The sequence below is a fragment of the Fonsecaea monophora genome, assembly GCF_001642475.1.
Source record: "Fonsecaea monophora strain CBS 269.37 chromosome Unknown Scaff10, whole genome shotgun sequence".
NCBI classification, from domain to species: Eukaryota; Fungi; Ascomycota; class Eurotiomycetes; order Chaetothyriales; family Herpotrichiellaceae; genus Fonsecaea; species Fonsecaea monophora.
In genome coordinates, this window is record NW_019173941.1 from 213,372 (window position 1) to 237,026 (window position 23,655).

The following is a 23,655-nucleotide window of genomic DNA, read 5'->3' on the forward strand; positions in this document are numbered from 1 at the left end:
TAGCGCTCAATGATCTTCCTCAACCCGCAGTTACTGCTTAGTTCTTAGCCTGCAGCTCAGGATGGGATGGATGCGGCCACTGATAGGGCCCGCGGCATCCCCTAAGCTGCATTCCCGCGGCCCCGAGTGTCGAGAATGGGAAAGGACCTCTTTGGCGCGAGGCGGAGACAACAGCATGTCAGCTTGGACACATTGGAACGAGTGTGCGCCGACTCTCCACTGGCCACACAAATGGCGAACCGGACAATGTGAAGAGTGTCTGTGCCGTGTGTCAGTACGAGGGCTCCGCTGCGATCCCAATCGTCTTCCAACAAGACTTTCACCACAACTCACTGGTTCGCAAGTTTACTAGCAATGCTCGTAGTGGAGGGGTGGATGGGGCACCGAAAATGGTATTTCGTGAGTCGTAGTTTGTCGTAGTTTTCATGAAGACGGCAACATTGCCCGCTGTTGAGTTTCGCTAGTCGAAGAGACAAAAGAGTCAAAGTTACTCCACGTAGGCCTCCCTCCCTGCCTTATGCCTCTCTCTACAAAAATCGCCTTGCTTACTAGTACATCCATGGGGCCCGGGCAGAGCCAATGCTGCAGTCATGCGCAAATGCTCTGGGTGGTCAACACTGCTTCTCATTCTCCTCCCCACCTCAAATGTAGTCCAAGTACTGCCTGTACCCTTCGGTGTTATCCTGGCAGTTGGATTGGCAAGCCACCCACCCACCATCACATGGACCAGCGATCAAGGTTTTGTTGTGTAACCCAAGGGCTTGTGGCGCTCGAAAAACGGTCCATCCCTTTCCTCGTGCAACTTTGCACTCCAGAAGTGACAAACAAGAGAGTGCGAAAGCCCGTATCCTTGAACCTTGTGTGGCATGAACAGCTCTCGAGATGCATATTCAAAAGTCCACCCAGGAAAACATTTCCCCCTCCAATTGGGCATCGTGTCTGGGCAGTGAGAGAACGTCCAACATTGGTATCGTGACATGGCTTCTTTGGGCTTGACATCTCCTACACCGCATTCGCATCTTCAACTTCCACAAAGCCACCACCAGATTCATTTTCTCCCTTACCCCTAACGGCATCCGACCCGTATCTCTGCAGCATCTGCTCGGCGTATAAGCCAATCTTATTGCCCTTTTTCTCAAGCATTTCCTGCTTGCTGATGCTTTCCTCGTATGAAGGTGGCTGTTCCAGAGAGTGGCCCGAACTGTCTTCTGTTACGCCTTCGGGGGAAGCGTGGGCAGCCTCCTCGCGCTCGGGACTCGAAGTTGACATAGGGGTGAGCTCACGCACCGAGCCGCTGGAAGCTGTCGGGTCGATCAAGGGGATGTCTTCGAATTCCGTCTCCGCTTCATGATCTGCAGCTGCACCAAGCAGTGGACCTTCTTCTTGTTGCAGTTCTTCCGCAAATGCCTGGTTATCGCGGTCTACAAAGTGTCGGAGGGAAATACTCAATTCGCCAGGCTGAAAGTTCATTGCGTTTTCGTTAGCATAAACCAGCAGCACAGAATTGTATTCTTTCTTCACCGCTTCCAGCACTTCGGCTTCCTCAACCCTTGTGACCGAGTAAAGGTTGGTCTCTGACATTTTGCTCGCCTCTGCCTGGGCTCTGGTTACAGGGCCCACCATTGGAGGACTATAGATGGCTGGTTGGGCATCCTCTTGTAACCATGCTGTTCTCCACCAATCGCCTTGCACGCTGTCCGGGTCCAGCATGTCATCGTCAATGAGCAAGTCGGTTTTTGTATTGTGTACGCGGAAATAGGTAACTCCAGGCTTGGTCGCAACGCCCTGAAGAGTGTATTTGCGATGCGGGAGGTCTGGCATCTCTAATGTGGGCTTTGTGAGGCGCATTGTGATTTGACGGCTCCTGAACCGAAGCTCACTTTTGCGTAGCTCGAGAGAGTCCAACTTCTGCCGAATCTTTTGGAGCACCGACCGCACCGCAGAATCGAGCTCGTCCGCGTCGGCTTGGGTGACTGTGTCTTCAGCTTCAGATACCTGACTGTTAAGAAAGCCATTCGAGACAGATTTTCTGCCCAACACCGTGGTCGAGGCTTTGACCGCAGAATTGAGCACCTCGGCGACATCGAGGAGCCTGTTATCCGACGATTTGTAGATCTGGCAGCGCCGTTGGACGTGAGTGTACTGGTCAATCTCTCGACGAATAGACTGGAGCTCTGTGCGTATCTGCTGCATCTGCTCCCTGCACTCGTACATGTACCGATCGGGATACCATACCGGATCCAATTGCAGGTCTGAGCTCCGAGACGTGCTGTTAGGGTCATGCACTCGGATAGTGAAAATCTCTGCGCAATGGCTGATCCAAACATCGTCTATATTTCCATGTTCGTCATCCCAGATCGTGTTGTCGAGCAAATCGGTCAACGTCTCTCCGGGGAAGTGGTTGATGAAGGGGTCGATGCAGTTGAGGGTTTTCTCCACCACCTCAGGGTCACCTGGACCTCCCGCTTTCGTGGCCACGGAGCTGAAGACTTGCGTCAGCTGTTCTTGGGGAGCTTGTTTCGAAGCTGCAGTCGTCCAAGCTTCGAGGAAACGGTGGAACGGGGTGGCATCGTTTCGACTGCGGATAGCCTGTAAATCAGCCAAGGCATCGACACTACCATAGGCGCGAGTGGTCCTGTCAAGGAAAGCCATCAAGCACTGAACTTCGCTAAGCAGATTGCAATCCTGCCGGTCAATGCGGAGAGAATTGTCGGTCGACAAGGCCTTGGTGTTCTCGTCGGTGGCGCCTGACCACCAGCTATTGTCATGGGCATAGGCGTGGACTTTGAGCCCTGGCATGAGGAGCGCTTGGCGTGCCAGAGGAATATTGTGGTAGATAGTGAGCAAGGATCCCAAATAGCCTGTCTCTTTTGAGCCACGTAGGAAAGCGGGTGCCCCGCCTATCCTTCGCCGCTTCGATGGTGGTGGATGTTCAATGATCTCCCGCGACGTCGAATATGTGGTCAAAGCCCAGCTGCTAGGGTCGTAGTATTCCCGGTTGGCAGGCCCGAAGTTCGTCCCAGCCGTTGTCACCCCGTCTTCCTGTGCTGGCAGGCCCTGTCCTAGTGACTCAGCCATTGCGCGTTGGAGGTCGGGGTCGTTCAATTCTTCTTGCTCTTTGAGGGATTTGACGTTGCTTGCCGAGGCAGTCGCATGCTCGCAGGAGAGGTCCATCATGGAGTTGTCGACTCGTGAAGGCGGGCGAGACAGGGCAGCAACTCCTCCCATACTCGCATCATCTTGAACTGCAGAAGATGGCTTTTGTCAATATTGAAACCCTGCAGGTGTATGTGCCCATATCTCACATGGAATATTGTCTTGATATTGCCAGTCGCTCGAAGCAAGCTGCCCTCACGCCCCCTATTAGCAAGCAGTCCCACGCCTGAGCAACGGTCGAAATGAGCTTACGGGCTCTTCTATCACGGACCTCACGGGGTCTTCGAAAAAGGCATTGATGGCGTTGTTCACATCGTTGTTGTTTTTCTGTCCCGCCTTGCGTCAGTCTCTGTCCCTTTATACATTTGTGATAGTTTGTTAAGCTCACCTTGAGCAGAACCCTTGCGCTTCCTTCATCTACCTGTGTTATGGCACAAAGCTGGGATATTTGATCCCTTGTTGGTTGTGCGCCCGCCATCATGGGAAAGATGCCGATGGTACATTAATCGGTTCGTTGTCTGGGAACACGCGAGTCCAACACAAGCCCGTGGGATGGTGTTTGGGAAGGGAAACTGAGGCCAGGACAATGACAGGGCGATGCGTCGGAAATGGTCCTTCGGTTCAAGATGAATCCGCAGTCTGCCCAGCTCGAAGAAAGGTGTGAGCAGGGTGTGAGCAGGCACTTGTGAAGATGGTCAACCAGATGAAGGATAATAATTCGTGCTTCTCCAATTCTAGGTTGACGTATAAAGTACCGTGTAGCACTGCCACCTATTAATTCTAGGTTGACAATTAGCATACGGAGCAAGCAAGCAGATTTCCCCGCAACCCGCCAATGCAAGGCCAGGCCTAAGGATCCATATCGCCGCCCTCTACCAAACTCAGCCTTGTGGCAGTGGTCAATGCTCCCTCACCGCCGAGTTACAGTCGTTCGCGGTCAATTGCCAGCTCGTTGTCGCGCGCGGTACGGACATAAGGAGCTTGATGAAGAAGGGTGGCAAAACCCTTCAAGCTCAAGACTCCGCGACACGATCCGGAGGAGGAGGACGAATGTTAGTCCATCCCCAGTCGTGAGCAGTCACCTGCAATTCTCTCGAGCAGATGGCCCAGGCCTTTCCATGCTGTTGTGATCAGTTGTATGCATTCGAACGCCGCTTCTCTCCACATTAGGTTGCGTGCCATATATAGATTGTGATTCCTTCGAGACATCTCCAACCCTGTTATCTCGAGCCCAGAAAGGCGTATTAAAGTCGCTACACAGAGAATCTGACCGGGGGTCCGACAATATTCCCTCTGCGCAAGCACCACCCAACTCCCTTTTGTCTAGTCGTTTGCAAATCAAAATCCGACGCCGTATGCTCAGCATTCAAAGCGTGGACCGATTGTATACACCTTCGAATTCCGCCGACTGTCCTCGTTTCCAACCGTGTCCCATCTCTTTATTGTGTCGTTGCAAGTTTGGTAAAAGCCTAAAAGTCCTTGAACGCGTCTTCCCACTCTGCCCGTAGTTCATCAGTGTACCTCCCTCTTCCACCTTCGCTCTCCTCTCCTTCAACCGGGTCGGGATATTCATCGAAGTTGCCGGCATCACCGGCCCATTCCACCCTGGGTATAATTGGTCCCCTCCTCTTCCGGTAGTATATCTCGTCCCAATCAATCCCATCAAAGAAATAGTGTTGCATCACTCTCTTGCTCCCCCCTGCAATGTGCCCAAGTCGTTGTGTGGGATCCGTCTTGCACAGTGCAAGAATAAAGTCCCGTGCAGCCCTTGGTACGTGAAGGCTATGACGGTGTCCGGAATGAGATGGATGTGCGGTGGGGAAGCGAATGTGACCGGCAACAATCTGCTCGTAGATGCGCATTGGATTTTGGTCCCAAAAAGGCGGTTGGCCGATAAGCATCTCGTAGACCAAAATCCCCAGCGCCCACCAGTCCACTGCGGTTCCATGACCGGTGTTTCGTATTACTTCAGGTGCCAAATACTCGGGGGTGCCGCAGAGGGTGTATGTGACGCCCGCTCCGTTCGCCTGGGGTTCGGCGTGCTCCGTACCCAGCTTTTCGAGAGTAGCGCTCTGGCCGTCCTCGCCGTGCTGCTCTGGGCTAGGTGGGAGGTATTTGGCGAAACCAAAGTCGACAAGTTTGAGATGACCGTCGACATCAAGGAGGATATTTTCTGGCTTGAGATCACGATATGCCACAAATTGTACCTCGTGGAGGTAAGCCAATATCAGGGTGATTTCGGCTGCATAGAACTGGACCGTGGAAAAGGGAAAGCGGCGTGCCCGCCTAAGATACGAAAAGATCTCCCCGCCAGGCGTATAGTCCAGCAGCATATACAGTGACGTCTCGTCTGAGAATGATGCAATCAGGGTGGTAATGAAAGGGTGTCCAGCGACGGCAGCGAGGACGTCTCGCTCGTTTCGAACGTGCTCGACCTGTTTCAATTTGATGACATCCACCTTCTTCAAGACCTTGAGTGCGAATACCTTGTCCCTGTCTTGGGGGTGAGGATTGGCGAACCGGCACAGCCAGACACGAGCAAAGGTACCTATGTTGCGATTGTGTCAGCAATGGCCCATCGCATGATTTGCAAGCCCATAGAGGTTTGATTTACCTGTCCCAAGCGTCCGCATCAACTCAAAATCGGTGACTTTGAGAGTGCGGGATGACTGGCCAAGCTTCTTCTCTTCTGGAAGCTTGGAGACTTCCTCCGGAGACATGACCTCCCCCTCTTCCCTGGCCGGGGTCGGATCGCCGTGTTTCTGGCTCTGGTCCTTATCATACTGACGACTGGGATGCGGATGGGAGGCGCTTCGGGCGTTTTGAGGGTTGCTGGTTCGTAGGTACTGTCTATGGCCTTGAGCTGATGCCGCTCGCTGGGGCGGCGGCTGTTGCTGCGGCGTCTGAAGCGTCGCTGTGCTCATCGGAACAGCCAATGCGCATCTTTTTCCTTTTCCAAATGGCCTAGGGGGCGTCAAGGGTGAAGGGCATCTCGATGCGGGCGATCAAAACGCAATGCGCGGCGCGACTGAAGAGGGGCGTTGGTGGCAGCGTCAAAGGCACAAGGCGACGTCAGCGGTGAGGCAGTGCAGCGTTTCGTTTCCTTTTTTTTGCTGCAAAACGAGTATGAGGAAGAGGAGAAGGTATTGCAACAGATGCTGTAGCGGAGTGAAGTTGAGAGAAAGCCTAGGGATTTCGAGAGGGCGCAGGCACAGCCCCAAAAAGTAGCAAAAAATCCGGAGGGAGAGTAGCCCAGCGAGAAATGATTTCAGATCGTCTTCCACCACAGGAACTTTGCTGCTGAGCGACCCTCCCCTCTTTTCCCCCCAGCCCCAGCCGTTTGCTGGATCCCTGATTCCTGATTCCCTCGCCGTGGTCAGGGCTAGCACGCATCTGTCGCAGTGGAGATCTCGTAACGAGAAAACCAGCCTGGTGGGCATGACGACAGCGGGTGGATGCGGAGCATTTTCAGTGGCTGACAGATGAAACCAGACCAGACACCAACCCGAGAAGAATGGGCGAGGCAAAAAGAAACGAGTGGGAGATCCAAGGAGAGCTGCGGCAATCGTTGGATCGGCGCAGATGGTGTCTGAGCTCTATTCCTATTCCTTACAGCTACGTTATCCGCCCCAGGAAAGTTGATCCTGCAGATCAAATTGGTGCTACTGTCATGCTTCAGCTGTCCAACTCCCTGGCTGTGTGTTTGCACAACACCACCTCATCCCTCGCTCGGAACTGTCGGCGGTCACGGTGCATATTGCGGGCATAGGGTCGAAGAGGAGGACACAGACACTCTCGATCGGGAAACAAACACGGGCTTTTTTCACAGAACCGCACGCCCGCGGCCCGTCGTGAATGAAGCCACGACCAATCAAAAAAGACCTGAAGAGGAATCAATACATGCACGGCCTGGGTGACTGACACACAATCAATATTCGTTGTCTGTTCGAAGGTATATCGCTCTGTAGCTGAACTATTTGCAGCTCTGTGTTCCAATGACTCCTCCAATTTGTCTATCTCACCGGATCTATGCGCGAGACGTTCAAATCATCAATTAATTCCATTTTTCCACCCAATAGCATCGTGTGCTTGTCCCAGCACCTTTTTGGAAGTCGAATGCAAGAGTGCCGTCATGGCCACGTTCCGGCGTCACCGCGAAGACAACTCGTACTCGAACACGTAAATGGTATGTGCAAGAAATCGCTTACAGTGACTGCTTTTCAATTGTCCTTCATGCGCTCGTTTTCGGGCTTCCAAGACCCTATAGAATGTAAGTAGCTGCTTTAGCGGCGTCCTGCTCAAGGGCCAGGGACCACATACCATCGAAATCATGTCTCACAAAGGCCATTGGGTGCTCAGGTCCTTCCGAGCCCATCTGACCTACTCCTGGACTGAAACTCGTGATTGGCAGCACCACGACGTCGCCAATCTTCTTGTGTTCGGTGATAGCAAAGAAATCCGAGTATGACACGTTCGTTTTACGGTTGCTGAAATCAAAGTATTCTTGGTTGTTGAAGTATGAAAACAGCGCATCCGTCCACACCCCGGGTCCCGTGTATTCCATGATGCTCTTGGCTGGTTCTCTACCCTTTCGCAGACGCCCGGCCTTTTGCATGGCCAATGTGTCTTCGGTAATAGTGGCAACAATATCTCTCAAAACCGGGTGACCGGGCTTTGCCTGAATCGTCCATTGACAAAATTGAATTCTCCTCGCATACCACTGGTTCCAGTCGGGTCTGTCCGGATCGGCCTCGATTCCCACCACCAGGCCAACTGTAGACTTGTCCAGCGTTTGCGGCAACCAATCCGTGGCAGATTGGAGAGCTTGGGTGTCGATGTCGCTGTAGATCCCGCCACGTGCAAGCAAAATCAGGTAGCGGAAGAAGTCGGCGCGGATCACAGGCAGGGGCATGGCTTCGTATGCCTGAACAATTTCCGGCATTGAGGCATACAGATAGTTTATGAGGTGTAATGCAGCGTCGTCTGTCACCACCTCGTGGACGAAGCCGGGATGTAAATTTGACCACGACGCCTCAAACGGCCTCAATCTCTCCTCAAAGTTCCCTGAATCCGGGCCGTATTTCCATGTCTGCCATATGTATGCAGGGAATTTTGACTCCATGTCATAAGGGAAATGGTACCGTAATCTTTCTTGAAGAGGCCTGCCTTTGACATCTTGGACTGCCTGCTGAAACTCTTGAACAACATTTGGGGACTTGGGAGGGGGGTAGGGTCTCGAGGCCTGTTTCCCTGCAGCCGCACCTTCGGCTGAAGGAATGCTCGGTGAGAGAGACACATGCCGCAGGAGGAGAAACAACGTCAGGAGGACAATAGTAGCGAGGACTGCACGTCTCCAGGAGTGAGAGATGGCCATGACGGGTAACCCGTGTCGGAGATCGTTCCCGACTCGAAGCAGCTGCAATCAAATGTCCTGGAAGTCCCAGTAGCCGTCCTAGATGGCAGTAGGGACAACTTCGTGAAAAGAGCTATACGTCTGGGGGGAAATCCATTATCGTGACTCCAGCATTTTATTTTGTCCCTTGTGCCCCGTACGGTCCTGCCGCACCGATAGGAATGACAGTAGTGAAGGTGGAATCGAAGAGGCGACGAAGAAAGGGTCTCAGCTAGAGAGGACAGCAGGTAATGGATGGTCGGATTGGTTTGGCGGCTAGGGTTCGGAGGAGGAAAGAGCTCACTCTTTGGATGAGGACAGTAGAAAAGACAGAGTGAATCGCAAGGAAATGGAGAACACGCACAGATGCGAAAATAGACTAGGAGTGGAAGCAATATACCAAATACCCAATGTATTAATTGGAGGTGGCACAAAACAATTGCGCATGCATGGCGGTTTTAGAAGCCCATCAAAGCGGGCACTCAGGAGATGTTGAGGCAGGCACATGGGACTGGGGGAATCCCTGGGGACTAGTTACAAGTAAGGATTAAACGACCTTAGGCCCCTGGCTAAGCTTTTGGACGTTCACGATTGCGCATTCATGGCCTGGGGCCACGCGTCCGGGCGAAGTACATACTCGTTATCAGCCAGCCTTACCGGTTATGCTTCGACGCCAAGCTGTCCGCTAGGTACATATGTACCCGAAAGGCAGGTCTTGCGCGAGACCGTAGAGGTGCCACTGCGTGCTGCATGTTCCTCCTGCAACGGATGTTCAACCACCGCCACCCTCCAACCCACAGTGTCAAGACCTCAACCCTATTACTCGATACCACGGTACTCCGAGTGACGAGAGTAGACGTTGACTTATCACCAGCATATAACCACCACCTTCACGACGACCAGAGTGCTGAGTGCGGTGGGACAAGTCCAAAATCCAGCCGCATCACCCTTTGGTTCATATCAAAATGGGGAGGCGAACAAGGCATAGATGAGTTACATTGAGCCTAGCACCCCGTGCAAACAGCCGCTCTCATGGAAAAACCCGTCAGGCACCCAATGCCATGTATCTGCTTCCTTACCCGGTACAGCCCAAGTGAACACAATAAATCATCCGGATTCTCTCCGCATCCTTTCCCATCTCTCTACCTCTTTCGCTGTATCCAACGGAGCCTCATGAACAGCCTAATAATGCCCAACCACCCTCAAGCTTTCCTGTCCTGCCCACCATACCCCTAACCGTGCCTCTCAAAGACAGACCCAGAGTAGCAGTTGTCCCTGCTATTGATGTTGGTGCTTATTCTTCGCCATGGCTTTCTCGAGAATCTCCAATCTCTCCTTCGTCACTCTGATCGCGTCCTCCATCTCTCTTTGGCTAAACTTTTCCTCTTTGATCCGAGCCTCCACATCTGGTCCTGCTGATGATTTGCTCCTCTTTGGCTTTCGCTTTTGCATCGACCTCTGTTTCGCAGGATCGCGGGCTTCGTCTCTGTTTGATCGGCCGAAACTAGTTGCAGACTTTTCACGCAGCGAGATAGTATCAATGCTGGCGCGAGACTCAAGCCAGTCCCAGAACTCGTTTTCTTCCCGTAACCACAGAGAGTCGTATGCTGCCAGGCGTTCTGTATGTGATCTTGACGGGCCGAGCTGATTTGTTCCCCCCAGCCCACGCAACCACAACATTATGACCATTATAAAAAGGATCGCAACTATAACCTCCATTTTCACGAAAGATCTCAATGTGTCGATGACGGGTGACAATGGGTGCAGTGGCTCGAAAACTCCCCAATGTACGGCTTGTTTCTTTTCCTCTTCGATGTTTTCCTCTTTGGTTTTCTTCTCCCCTCTGCGCTTCTTCTTGGGTAATTTCGATGCCTTGCTAGCATTTGTCGTCCCCCGAGGACGGCCGCTAACCGCACCCTTGAGGACCTTCACCAGACTATCACCGTACTGCTGCTGACCTTCGTTGGCGCCCTTCTCAATAGGCCCTTTCAGCCAGGACTTGGCAGTCCATTCGACCGTGCAGTTCATCTGGAATCTTGTCGCGTTACCCGGAGCCCAGGAGAGACAATAGCGAGTTTTGGTACTGAATGCGCTGCCACTTGGTACATCAGGAGTTTGCGTAGTACATGTGATGCTCACTGACTTTTCCAAGTCAAAGAAATCCAAATTTTCGGTCGTGATGCATTTCGTTTGTTTAGGACCAATGCTTCCCCCTAGCGGCTTGATATAGGAGTACTGCCTGCTTTTGATGTCGCTGTTCAATCCCTTCTTGTCGTCCTCGAAGGCAATTTCCGTACATTTGCATTCATCGGCCAAGAATTTCCGCACAAAGAATCCGGATTCGGGGCCGTACAATAGAGAATATATCTTCCCTAACGGAGCAGGAATAACTTCGTCCTTCATGATCTTGTCGTAATGCGTAGCACTGTCCGAGCATTCGGTCGGACTATGACTTGCCGGACCAGGGAAGTCATTTGCTGTCTCTGGCAAGCCAGCTTGAGCAGCAAGTGGTTGCGGAACAGTGGCCGCTGTGCCGGCGAGAATGCTGGCGGTCTGCGCGACAGCGCTTGCGTTCATACCGGATGGTTTCCTAGACACCGTCTTGCCGTCCACAAGCTCACTCCCGGCGTTGCTCGCACTGCTTTCGAGAAGACTTGGAGCACTATCATCGTCGCCTTCTGAGCCCGATTCCTCGGTAGAACTACCATCACTGGGCTGAGCACTGGCTCCATTCTCTACCACAGTAGCTGCACTGGCCTCTTCCGCGGCTAATTGCTTCCCATTCATGCTCTTTTGAAAGCTTGCCGGATGACTCACGCGCCAAATCCCGATCAGAAGGTCATATGTCTGCTCTCGGTAGATTAAGCTTCGAAAGGTGTGGCGAGCGTGTAATGTCTGGATGGCGATGGCATTGGGAAACACGACCGCCGTGTTTTCTCGCTCTATACTGACAACCTCCTCAAAGGAAATAACCACCGTAGTCACCCACCCGAGGATATTGCTGAAAAAACATATATGGCCTTCAGAGATGTAGATCCTCCCGGCCAGCAGGATCTCCTTCTGCAGAGCACAGCTGTAGTCTTCGATCAAATAGTCGTCTTCAGGGACACTCCGAAACTGTTGGTGGAAGTTTCGATTGCGTTGCTTGGGAGCCATCGTGAATCCCGATAATCGAGGCCCCTTGGCCGGATTGGCCAAAGTTGCGGTGCTCGCCCCTATCATAGCACCAATTGCCGACTGCCCAGTAGCTGTAGACGAACCGCGAGATCTCCGTTTCCCAATTCTGCTGCGAACACTCCCGGTTCGTTTGATCGAACCCAGCTCGGCTTCAAAAACACTCCCGTTGGGAGGCGTCTTTTCCCCGCCAGTTGCCGCTACGATCGCTTGTGCGTGCCTCATGCTACTACCCAAGGGATCAGGAATTTCTGCCACAGGAGTGCCCATATTCGACAACTTTTCGTATGCAGCTGAAACAGCCCGTTTCGCCAGGGCGTCTTCCACTTTGGCAGCAACCTCCTCCTTTTCGGCTGTGGCATCTCGTTTGAGGTCCATCATATCAGGTTTAACGGAAGAGAGATTCTTGTCCTCCGCGTTCAGGCCCAGGTCTTCAAAGTTCAAGTCTCCCGAGCCCAATGTCTCCACTGCCAACTGCTTGCGTGGGGCTTCGGGTTCAGGAGCTTCCTCCTCCTCCTCTTCTTTGATGGGCTCTTCGGCAGGTTTCTGCTTAGTAGTAGCATCGGAGGCATTGGTACCGGCACGACTCCGACCCTGGGCCGTCAGGTTCGTTATAGTGGACGCGGCATTCTGTGCCGCGGAGACCCAGGATGAGAATATACCTCCCGACGGTGTTCTCTTCTCTTCCGATATAGACAACACCGGGGCAGTGACTGAAGTGGAGAGCTTGCTGGGTTGATGTGTGATTGAAGAGGCCGAACGGATCCTCCGGTGCGATATCATGTTTCCAGAAGGACTCACCACAATATTTGAGGCACCTGGTGTGATCTTGGGCTCTGGCTTGTCCGTACTTGGGGGTGCAGTCGATGCGTCGAAACGATGGTCAGTCGGTGTAGGAGGAGTAACGGTGGTGAGCGGTGTGCCTATGAGAGCGTCGGGCGGTGTCAATGGCCGGAGAGTACTTTCGAGATTTGGCATTGAATTGGTATGGGGAATATTGGGGATTGGAGGAACCACTGTCGTAACCTCAGATGGTTTTTGCTCTTCTACAATCTTCGCATCTGTCGTGAGGTTTTCGTTGCCAGCGGTACTGGCAATTGGCTCGATCTCCTTCCGTTCGGGGCTGGCTCTCGGGCTCTTACTTGGCTTGCCAAAGACATCTCTAAACCTCCTTCCCGGTGATTTGCCTCGGAGTCTGCCTAGACTGTCACGAGGAGAGTCTGGTTTCAGGGTATCCGCTCGGTCAATCAATCCAGTGGAAGAGGAAACGAGTGAGGTAGACTCAGGTAAAGGTGTAGTCTTGGGTGAAGGGGAGTTGTCATCTCCATCAGGCTCAATGAGGGTAGGGATGCTGCTCATCGACAAATCTTTCGTAGGACTCTGTATCAATTCACCGTCGCTGCGGGTAGTCGTTGTAGATATCAAAGGTGACGACATGGACGCGAAGCCAGTGTGAGAGTCGCGGGTAACCAGAGGAGGCGTTTCGACCTCGGAATCATCTGTAAGGAGACTGCCATCGCCATCGCCACCTTGACTGCTCCCCCTCCGGCTCAACTGTGCTGGAACAGATTTTACACTCAACCCAGTACCCGTTCTTCCTCTTGCCAAATCTTCAACTGCAGCCTTGAGTTCCAGTTCGCGTTGTTTCCTCCTCTGTCGCTTGCTGTGGCCAGGCAGCAATTTACGGACTCCACTACCGCCAGATTTGCTGCTCCCATCCTGACTGATAGAGCGAGCGCTTTGTCTCGTGGGCGATTTGTCGAGGGTAACAGAATCAAGGGAGTCGGTACGCAAATCTTTTATGGTCTCGTCGCCGAGCAGTTCAGACGAACGGCGCCTGTTGGAGAGAACTTTCTTTAGACCCTTCAGCTGGGGAGAGGGTTCGGGCATCGTAGGGGCGACATGGGGAGAGGATTGGGCAGACACTGCGGCCATTCAAGGCAAGTCCAGGGCTGAGTTGAATGCGATTGTCAGGCTGCGACGTGTGGCCAATGTTTAAGAGCAATGGAAGACTAATCCGCGTGATGTCACACGGACAATGGTAGCGAACGGCATGTGGATCCTGTCACAAAAGGAGGGGAAATACCCAGCTGTTATAATATAAAAGATGGCTAAGAAATATCTTGAGAGACGGAGGAAGAGGTGCAGGCGACCATAAAGGAGAGGTAGAGGAGGTGTGAGTCGGGGTGGAAGCGGTCACCGTTAGTCGTTTAGTCGCGAATCGAGATGGATGGAGTTTTGGTTGTTGTGAGTTCAGGCTGCCACCTGAGGGCTTCGGTACGGGGGCGGGCCAGGGTGATTAGCTGGCCTCGGAGTGGTGGTTGACGAGCTTGGGGGGTTATTCGAGCCCCGTAGGTTATGTTCGAATGGCTTGCGTAAATCGGAAAGGCACCCACGAATGCGGCAGGCGATGGGCAAACAGTAATTAGCCAGGCGTGCCAGGCTGCCAGGCTGCAAGGGTGCAGGCATACGAGTACGACGTATAGGCACCAAGTATTTACTCCGCGTATTTGTGCGGCATTCTTACGCGTTCCACTCGAGGACGCCGAGGTGCATCAGCTCAGGCTAGCTAGCGTCACCCAAGTGACCTCAGCACCTAAGCTGCCCGCAGCGCTCCTGGGTGGCTCGGGGACATGAATGTGCCGCACCCAGCAATCCAAGGCCGCAACAAGCACCTGCTTTCGGATGGTGCCACCAGTGCGGCCGCGCTTCGGCTCCCGTGTTAGGGGCTAGTGGTCTCAAAGCTGGAGGATGGGTGCACCCAGGAGGTTAGGCGCAGATGGGGGGAGCCTCAAGTCCCCACCAAGATCTCCTCCCAGCCCGCGTCACTGCAGCCTTGTGACTTTTGATTTGCGCCATAAGTTGTTTCCCACCTGCGAAAGACCCTCGAGTCAAGAGAATGCCGCTTGCGCCTCACCGTCCTATAGTTTGTCGATGCACTGCAGATAGCAGCCCGACAACCTTTGCACACTTGTCGGCTATTGAACTAAGAATAGATGGAGACTGCACCACTGACTCTCGTAAGCACCATGTCGGAGATTGAGGATTCCAACGACGCACATACTAATCTTCTCCTACCCAGGCTCACACCCATGCCCGAAATGCTGCGCTCGAGTCGCGCCGTCACAATCCTGTTGCCGCCAGCGAGGAACATGATCTGGCCGCGGCCGAGTTCGCAGCTGCGGCCCAAGAGACTTCCGACTCTGAAGCGCTGCGCGTGTTGAATCTCTTGGAACAACATCACAAGAAGCTGGGTCAACTGCTGAGGGCGGCTCACGAGAGACCGCCAGTAAAAGAGGTGCCCAACCAGCCATCAGCTGGCGATGGCGAAAATGCGCAGTCCGTGCCAGAGCGACAGAAGCAAGAATCCGATGGACCTGCTTCGCCCGGTGCCACGGTCCAACCCCCCAGGCTCCCCAGAGCCTTGAGGTCAAGCACTCGCGAATTGTCTTCCTCGATTGCAAGCAACCTGGCGTCTGCGAGAGGGATACCCAACAGCCGACAAAAGCGTCCTACTCCAATCTCGCCGCTTGTCTCGAATCAACATGCCGATGGACATAATGCTCAAGATGAACGCAGGAACAAGCCCGGACCCAGACCAAATACAGATTCCCCAGACGCTCTCTTGTCCATGTCCCGCCAAACAGATTCACGTCCATCATGGGCACCTCCGGTGGCAGCCTCTCCGACAAAGGCAGATGCCGCAGAACAGCCAGAGGCCCAGAGCTCGGATGCCCCGTTTCAGCAATTCTACACAACTTTTGAGAGTCTTATGTCAAAACTCAGTGCGCCGCTGGCATTTGCAGGCTTGCCTCTAACAACCACTACACCATCCAAGTCACCATCTACTCCCTCTCAAATACCCCCCAAAATCCCGAAAACTGTGTCCCGCCCATCACCTGCAGCACCGTCCGTCGACTACTCCCAGCTCATTTCACGTGCTGCCCTACGCGCTGTTTCTGGCACCGGCAATAGCACGTCGAACCCATCCGAGTCATTCTACGTTGTCCCCACCACCGGTGGCACAATCTCGTACGCTGAAATCATGTCCCGGGCCGAGCGTGAAGAGGCCCGTGCTGGTCTTCGTGGACATGGCCACCACCGCCAGCCTTCTGCACTCTCAAATATCTCCGAAGACGATTTCGTCGACGCACAAAGTACGATACTTCCGGCTCCGGCCAACGGGCCACCCAGCCGCTTTACCAGAGCCCGTGGGGTTACTGATGAGATCAAAGTGAACGGCAAGACGATGGAAGAACTCGCGTTGGAGAATCAAGCACTCAAGCACCTCTCCGACACGCTTTCCAAGAGACTACACGTTTTTGAGATGTCCGCCCAAACTTCTTCTGCGGCGCTAGCGCAGAGCATTCGCTCCCTACACAACCGCTCGCCTATGCTTTCTCCCGAAAACTCACGGGGCAAGACCATCAGCGGGAAGATGGGGCTAGACAGCGGCGCGATGGCTGGTATCGGCAATAGTGGCGGAGCGGGCAACCGTGACACGACCCAACGCCGAATAGCAGAATTGGAAGAGATTCTCCGCAAGAGTGATGCGCGGGCAAGAAAGCGGGAAGAGGAGAATGTCAAGTTGAAAGAGACCATCACCAAGTACAGAGAGAAATGGGATAGTCTCAAGGCGGGAGCCAAAGCGAGAAGGGCGCGTGAAAGAGCTGGCCGACCTAGCAACGGCGACAAGGCAGGTACTGGCGAGGAGACCACCACCGAAGGAGGCGAAGACGAGTCTGCCGCAGGAGGCTGATATTGTCTGGCGACAACCAGAAAGACAACGGCAGCCGCATGTCCGCGTAGTCGTGGACAAGATCGCGGACCTGAACCATGCAGAAAGAACATGGTGACGCGGACACAATACGTGGGATGAACGTGGGCAACATATGTCGTGCTTTGCCGTCCCGCCTGGCTGTCCGATGACTACCGATGTAGACAATTTTTTATGTAAGGGGATCCGATACCCGCCCTCCCCCGGCACCCCCTGATGTGATATATGCTATATATACGATATAACGAAACCCCCGGACTTAGTCCTAACTAGTGAGGCCTAACGAGTAAGAAGGGATTTACAATTGAAAAAGAGAACAAAGAAATGCCGAAAGTTTAAGGGAAACTTGATATTAATGTCCGGGAAGCTTTTTTTATCTGCGTGTCTTTTTCCGAGTCGTGCCTGACGGATAGATAGATATCTTGAGATCGATATCTACAGAGTATATAACTCTCCATATATAAATCATCAGACTTGCAGTAGCGCGGTGACCAGGTAGATAGATCTGCTGTGTATGTCCTTGAAAGGGTAGAATCTCATATTGACTCCGACATGCTCCGTACACGGCTTGGGGGGAGAATATTATATACTAGCATTACTCTACTATGACACGCCTTCAGCCTCCCTATCATGAATAGCTGGTCTTTATCTGTCTGCTGCACTGTCCCTGGTGTCATCGTCACCGCCATCACCAGCTGGTTCGGTTCGAAACATTCGGCCATCCTTTCCTTGGTCATGGCTTTCCTTCCGCTTCCGACCGGAAGTGCGACGACTCATCATCCCACTCAAGGTCTCGCTCAACGCCCGTAATCTGGTCTTCCTCTTGCCAATATCACTCTCTCCGTCGACGGCCAGATCAGGCTCGACTCCATCACCTCCATCAGGCCCTACCGGTCTGGCCTCATGCGTCTGGGCGCGGCTGAGATCTTGAGCGCTGTCGGCACTACGATTCTGCCAGTGCATGTTCAACGCTGCTAATGGGTCGAATCCGTCAGTGTCCTCGGTCACAGCAACGGTTCGTCGTCGATCGTCGATGGAGTGTCGCCCAGAACGGGATCGGCGAAGTGCAGCCCGCACGGAGTGGGGTGCTCCCTCGCCTTTCAGCAACGAATCTGCCACCAAGGCGCTGAGCGAGTTCGAGAGGGGTGGCAAGAGCGGGCCTGGGACGGGAATAAGGCGCGAGATACTTCCCCTGGAGCCACGGGCGAGGAAGCTGGGAACAGGAGAGTTGTCATCTAGGGTAGGTCTTACAGAGCGGTCTGGGCTGGGAGGTCGAGGAGAATCCGACGGTTTTGAAGGTGTTTCCGCCTCAGCAGGGGACGAGCTGGATCGTTGAAATGGTCTTGATGTGGCCGGGGTGTAAAAGGGTGTTGATTCCTCGTAGGCTCCACTAATTCGAGGTGTCAGAGGCGGCTGTGAAGCGTCGATTTGCTCAGTGGAGGAAAGCCAGGGGTTAGAAATGAAGTCTTCCGCCGGCTCTGCAGGGGTCACTGAGATTGAGGGTAGTATTGAAGATGCATCTGAGAATCGTCGCGGCGTTTGCGGCATTGTAGTTGCAGATTGAGCCTGCTCTGAACTGGAAACCACTGGATATCCGTCCGTCTGTGCACGCAGTGGCTGTGGTGCATCGCGTGTCAATGGTGTCCGCTCATCGATGTCCCCTCCTTCCTCGTCAAGAAGCTGGATCGTCTCCTCCTCGTCTCTAGATGTTTCTTCAGTTTCACCTATCTCATGCCGCTGGCTCGTGATGAGGTATACGCCAAAGAAGGTCAAGAGACATCCAATGACAAATTTGATTGCCTGCTCCGATGTCGTATGTTCAAAATCTCGGTACAGCACCGCGGAGCCGATGATGACAGAAAGAGTGAAAAGAACAAATTGAGTCGGTATAACCTGCGTCGAATCGTAGTGCTGTAAGGCTCGATTGAGATAGCGAATCTGCAGAAGCGCCGAGCCAACGAGAACAAACACGAGGAAGTAGAAAATGGCATAGGTAAACGCTTTGTAAAGGGACACAGACAAAAGTGACGAAACGCCTTTGGTGGATAGGACGGTATAGCCTCCACACAGCGCCACCAGACCAAGGTCGACAAGTATGGTCTTGCGGCCATGTCGTGGCTCTGCGTACATCAGAGCCCCGATAAGCAACAGCGTGATGATCACGTAGAGGAGGAATTCCCATCTCTTTATGGTCTTCCACAGTTCACCGGGCCCAAATTTGGCCTCACTGGTTTGGGCAGACAACACAACGGTGACAGCGCCGGCAATAGCAACCAATACTCCGTACAAATCACGTCGTCGGAACCGTTCCTTGAGCATGAGCGGGGCAATCAGACAATTCGAAATCAAGGCGACAACCCCTAGCGGACTGACAATGGACGCGGGAGCAAAGCCATAGGCAAGAAAGTTGCCCGCCTCGCCTATGATCATCATCACCAGACCAAGCCACCAGTATGGCGACTTGAGGTAGGATGCTCTCTCAGCATCGTTGGCCGAGTCTTTCTCGCGGCGATGGTCGTGTCGGGTAGGTTCCAGAGAAGGTTGTAATGTCTCCTCGGAGGAACGTTGCGCTGATCCATCCGTTGCTTCATCTATACTCCTTTTGCGACCGGATATTTCGAGATTTCTTCTCCTCCGCTCCTCTGCGATTTCTTCCTGTTCATTGGCAAAGCCCGGTCCACGCCCAGAAGCAGCGTGGCCATTCGCAAACGATTTCCTGGATTCGGAGTACTCGCGGTCTATCAGGATGTGTGCGTATCTCTGGGTGTTCAGAGCAAAGGAGATGAGGAGATTCCCGACAACCGCCGCAACAATGCCGATGAAAGACGACCACTTTTCGTACCCGGCGCCGGGCTGTGCGCCGTCCTCAGAGGCAAAGAGGCTCAGTGAGGCTGTCGGGTGGGCATTGACCGTGAAAGTTGCAGCGGGTATGTGCATTGGGAAGGGCGGTATCGGTCGGTTCGATCAGAACGATTTATCTCAAGACGAGTCTGGGATCGGCCGGAAAAATAACGCAGATCCTGTCGGAGGTTGAGAGAGCCAACAGGCAATTTGGGTGTGAGGGCGCTTCATCTAAGGACATCAGCGTGTCCATGCGAATGATATAAGGTGTCTCGGTATGTGAAATGTCAGAGCCATCACGGGCTCAGTTGTTTGGAAAACAAGGAAGAGGAGAATCAGGCCAATTCCAGTAGTCGTGAGTTGGAGCGCTGCGGGAATGGTCGCATGCAAGTTGTACGTCGTCGTGCAGCAAGCATCCAGGGCTTGGCAGCGCAAGTAGCTCGGTACGGAGGAGTACGGCGAGGATAACGAAAAGAGTTTCGAATAAGGCCTGCCCCTGCCGCCATTTTAGCTCTGCTGCGCTTAACTTGACTACAGATTGGGAAAGCGACTAAGCTGCTGATTGGGCATTGGCATTTGTAGCCAATTAGTCCCATTGCTCACTCTAGGCCTTCAAAGCGGCGCTGCCAAGACTATACTTGCGGTCTAGATCCTAGTTAGAGACCAACCAAGGTGTTAGTGAACGTCCCCCTTATGCAGCACAACGCGGGTTACAGGGAACTCCACTGGGCATTGTCGACTGTGTTTGAACAGGGTTCGGAATTGAGGTGCAATTTTTTGAAGGAAGTCGAGCTTCAGCTTGAAACGTCGACATGTTCGCCTTGGTGGATATTACGGGACAATACCCTACCTGGGCTAACCGCGCGGGTACTGGAACGCCTCGATGGTGCCTTGGTGTCCTTTTGTATACTCCCTCATTGACCTGACTGCAATGCGAATTTCAGCTTCAAGGAGGATATGTTCAGCGTGTCTGCTGATCCAACTCAAAAAAGTAATATCTCTGATTTCAGGTGATGTTGCCGCTGCTCAACATGATGTCGTCCAGCCTTCCATCATCACTGCCGAACCAGGGATGGATCGTCTTTATCCTTATTGCTCTTATGACTTCCGTTCACGCCACGGTTGTCTGTGATGATTGCCGTCCGCTTAGTCTCCAGGAAGCCCCAGGTATGTGCTATGGAGGGCCGTGACCTCAACCACCCCAATTCACAGAAGGAGACACTGAGGCGCTTTTTCTCAGGTGTTGGCTTGTCTCTAGCACCTAGTTATGGGTACGCAACGTCAGACAAAGGAAGTGCAAAGGAAAACGTTTCTGATTGGTTTCAGCTCTGCAAGCATTCAATTTGCCAATGGTACGATCTCCGACGTTGCTTTAATACATGGGTCCGAAGCATATATTCGAGCCATGAAGCTATGGGACCATCTTGATGTTGACCCCCCACTTCTGGACCTCGAGAAAGAGTAAGTACATGCATTCGTAGCTGGTCGATGTGTCTGCGCCAAATGCTAAAGTACCAAGTTCTGAGACGAGCATATCCCCTCCTTTCCTACAGCGACTACGATCGTGGTATCAGGCGCGGCTACAGAACGGCGCTGAAAACCCGCCTAAGGCCACCTACGAGGAACTCATCCCGATCGCGGAGATGATGAGTACACTTTTCTCCGAGGCGAATAAATCGGTGCCCCTGTCGAATAACTTGGTATTCCTGGCGATCCCAGACTTTGAAAATAGCACCAGTGATACTTTCACCCGGCCAATTCGCCAGCTTGTCCAATTAGCAGGACTTGACTGCCTCAGGTTCCAAAGACAGAGTCAGCTCTCACTTTTACACATCTATGACCTGGACAACTGTTTTGGAATCTGGCTGGACTTGGTAACCGAGGTTCCGGATGAAGAGTGCGAAAAATACAAAGGCAGACACATACAGTCGGTACTCTCCGTCCATCTCGATCGATCCTCTCTGAATTTGCGGTCAATGATACGCGATGACGGTATATTCCCTCAAACGCCGGGCTCTGTCAAAGTCCTCTGGGCGGATGAAGATGCCAAAGCGAATACCACAGATTGGGACTGGGTGGGACGTGCGTTTGAAGACTTCTTACACGACCACGATCTCATGTTTGATCTCCTGCTCCTCTCCGGCGTCCAGGTCACGGATAGCAATTTCCAACAAATCATCCGAGATAGGTTCAAAGACAACGAGAAAATCGTACCTCAGGACTACTTGCGAGGGTCGAAGGATCACTTGTTTGCTGCGACGAGGGGAGCTGCGGAGCTTGCTAGGGTCAGCTTGTGTACGGGTGACGATGCATGCATGCCTAACTCGTGGTGCCCGATCAGTGAGCATTGTAGGAAATGGGCATGGCATTCGGATGACGATGCTCCCAGGAAGACAGAACTCTAGGGGAATCTTCGCATGGCATGTGAGCTGTAGCACGTACCTACGAGGAGTCTGTGAGAGAATGATGATACGCCGTCCAATGACGATGCGTTCAGTAGTGATGTTGTCTGAAAACACTTTCCAAGGATATCATAATCCACCTTACTCCCTTCTCTTCCGTTCAAGGTTGTGTGGGGCAAGTTGCGAACTCCATTGGCGCTGAGAAAACCTGCGAAGAATTCATGTGAGGTGGGAGCAGACCTAGCACTGGCCGAACTGCTCACAGCGGCATTGTTTCAAAGGAATACAGTGCACAGCTTCCTGCCCAAATATGACATGCCAGAGATACTCGAAGACCCGCCCGCTCGTATCGTCATCTAGTGGCGTATCAAGGAGCCACTGACGGTAATGCTCGTAGTCTGCCTGGCTGCGTCTCAGAGCCTGCTTTTTCGATATGGCAAATTGCGAACAACAGGGTTGAGCGATAACCTTGGGTATGTCGGAATAGTTCCCCCCAAACATGTATGGCCACGCTTCCCTCATGGCGTGCTCTGCCGTGCGGCGCTCGTCTTGTCGGTCGACTTGTATTTCTGCTGGGCAGCCCGGGTCGGGGACGCAGCGCATGTTGGCATATCCATGCTCTTCGAGGTATGCAAGCCTCAGAGACCTGATAGAATTGATTTGGTTGTGATTTTTACTGTCCGTATGCCATGCTGCAGGCCAGCCTTGCAGGTGTGGATGAACGAAGACCATGTAGGATGGCAGAACGTCGTAGTGATCGATTATGAATGTGAGGTACGCCATAGCCTCTCTGCCTTTGTTGAGGGGTGGATGAAGCATTCCTCCATCTGGTTCATCCATGTGGTATATCGCCTGTTTCCAACTGAGCGGGTATCTTCGTCAGTACCCACACAGTCAGTCATAGAGGGGATCCCGCGTGACATACTCTTGCAGATTGTCAAAGACCCAGCTCACATCTTCTCCGTGAGTCTTTGCCAGAATCACCGCTTTGTCCTCTGCCTCGGGTCCCGAGTAGATCCATGCTTTGGAACCATTGGGCTTCTTGAGGCCGTTAACTCTGTTAGATTCAATACGAGGACTCGATTTGTCGGACTGGTAACCCAGTCGAAATCTGACGGTCCCGCCAGTCTTCAACTTCCAGAGCAGATCTAGAGTCAGGAGGACGAGGATCGCGACCACGGATGCCAGGCGATACTGGAGCTTCGACAACAACATTGGGACATGGCAGCTCGCTTCTTGATAGCTTCGACACTGCAGCCATGCGATATCCTGAGGACTCTCAAGAAGAACCGTGAAGGCACACAGGTCGCATCCAGCATACTATGAATAATAGCGCGCACATGTTGTTGTGACTGCGACTTTACAATTGACTCGCGCATTGGTCGATCTTGTTTTGTTGTTTTTTTTTGGTATGAGCAGCGACTAAGACCCACCAGCATGGCTAACATTCGATAGTACCGAGTCCTCTGGAGGGTTTTAGAGACGCGGTTCAGCTGGCGAGATCATGAGTAGTCAATGGGCGACGGTGGATACATTGGGATAGACGCGTAGAACGTTCGAAGAGAGCATCGTCTTAGGCTCTTGAGCTTGACAACGGTTTTATTGCTTGACAAAACACGTAACTTTGGTGGTACCAAAGACATCTCCACCAATATCAGGATCGCCCTCTTCGATGGTGTTTGTTGAAAATATTGTGGGCGTGACGAACAATTTCCTTTCGCTCTCGCATTTGTACCAGGCGGTCACTAGCGCTTCAAGTTCCAAAATAGTGGCCAAAAACACCCAATTTGGCAAACTGTATACTCGAAATTATCATTACAAGAGTTGCCTTTGCATACTCGTACGGCAGTGTGCCATCTTCAAGTCTCTGCTACAGCGCGCGTCCGTCGACAGATCTGACACCGAGGACTATC

General features: G+C 53.0%; 8 protein-coding genes across 8 annotated transcripts; 2 read left to right on the forward strand and 6 right to left on the reverse strand.

Moving 5' to 3' along the window:
• Nucleotides 1-1,002: 1,002 nt before the first annotated feature.
• Nucleotides 1,003-3,228, reverse strand: AYO21_02341 (hypothetical protein; the record flags this gene model as incomplete). The annotated part of the gene is made up of 1 exon (XM_022652320.1): nt 1,003-3,228. The coding sequence occupies one exon, from the start codon at nt 3,226-3,228 to the stop codon at nt 1,003-1,005; it is 2,226 nt and encodes a 741-aa protein (XP_022515356.1).
• Nucleotides 3,229-4,625: 1,397 nt separating this feature from the next.
• Nucleotides 4,626-6,080, reverse strand: AYO21_02342 (hypothetical protein; the record flags this gene model as incomplete). The annotated part of the gene is made up of 2 exons (XM_022652321.1): nt 4,626-5,704; nt 5,771-6,080. 2 exons carry the CDS (start codon nt 6,078-6,080, stop codon nt 4,626-4,628), a joined length of 1,389 nt encoding a protein of 462 aa, XP_022515357.1.
• A 1,296-nt stretch (nt 6,081-7,376) lies between these two features.
• AYO21_02343 (hypothetical protein) lies at nt 7,377-8,530 on the reverse strand (the record flags this gene model as incomplete). Its single annotated transcript, XM_022652322.1, has 2 exons — nt 7,377-7,417; nt 7,477-8,530. The coding sequence occupies 2 exons, from the start codon at nt 8,528-8,530 to the stop codon at nt 7,377-7,379; spliced, it is 1,095 nt and encodes a 364-aa protein (XP_022515358.1).
• A 1,296-nt stretch (nt 8,531-9,826) lies between these two features.
• Nucleotides 9,827-13,612, reverse strand: AYO21_02344 (hypothetical protein; the record flags this gene model as incomplete). The annotated part of the gene is made up of 1 exon (XM_022652323.1): nt 9,827-13,612. One exon carries the CDS (start codon nt 13,610-13,612, stop codon nt 9,827-9,829), a length of 3,786 nt encoding a protein of 1,261 aa, XP_022515359.1.
• Nucleotides 13,613-14,718: 1,106 nt separating this feature from the next.
• Nucleotides 14,719-16,481, forward strand: AYO21_02345 (hypothetical protein; the record flags this gene model as incomplete). Its single annotated transcript, XM_022652324.1, has 2 exons — nt 14,719-14,742; nt 14,805-16,481. 2 exons carry the CDS (start codon nt 14,719-14,721, stop codon nt 16,479-16,481), a joined length of 1,701 nt encoding a protein of 566 aa, XP_022515360.1.
• Nucleotides 16,482-17,144: 663 nt separating this feature from the next.
• AYO21_02346 (hypothetical protein) lies at nt 17,145-19,436 on the reverse strand (the record flags this gene model as incomplete). The annotated part of the gene is made up of 1 exon (XM_022652325.1): nt 17,145-19,436. One exon carries the CDS (start codon nt 19,434-19,436, stop codon nt 17,145-17,147), a length of 2,292 nt encoding a protein of 763 aa, XP_022515361.1.
• Nucleotides 19,437-20,607: 1,171 nt separating this feature from the next.
• Nucleotides 20,608-21,745, forward strand: AYO21_02347 (hypothetical protein; the record flags this gene model as incomplete). Its single annotated transcript, XM_022652326.1, has 2 exons — nt 20,608-20,801; nt 20,860-21,745. The coding sequence occupies 2 exons, from the start codon at nt 20,608-20,610 to the stop codon at nt 21,743-21,745; spliced, it is 1,080 nt and encodes a 359-aa protein (XP_022515362.1).
• A 237-nt stretch (nt 21,746-21,982) lies between these two features.
• AYO21_02348 (hypothetical protein) lies at nt 21,983-22,957 on the reverse strand (the record flags this gene model as incomplete). The annotated part of the gene is made up of 2 exons (XM_022652327.1): nt 21,983-22,604; nt 22,668-22,957. 2 exons carry the CDS (start codon nt 22,955-22,957, stop codon nt 21,983-21,985), a joined length of 912 nt encoding a protein of 303 aa, XP_022515363.1.
• Nucleotides 22,958-23,655: the final 698 nt, after the last annotated feature.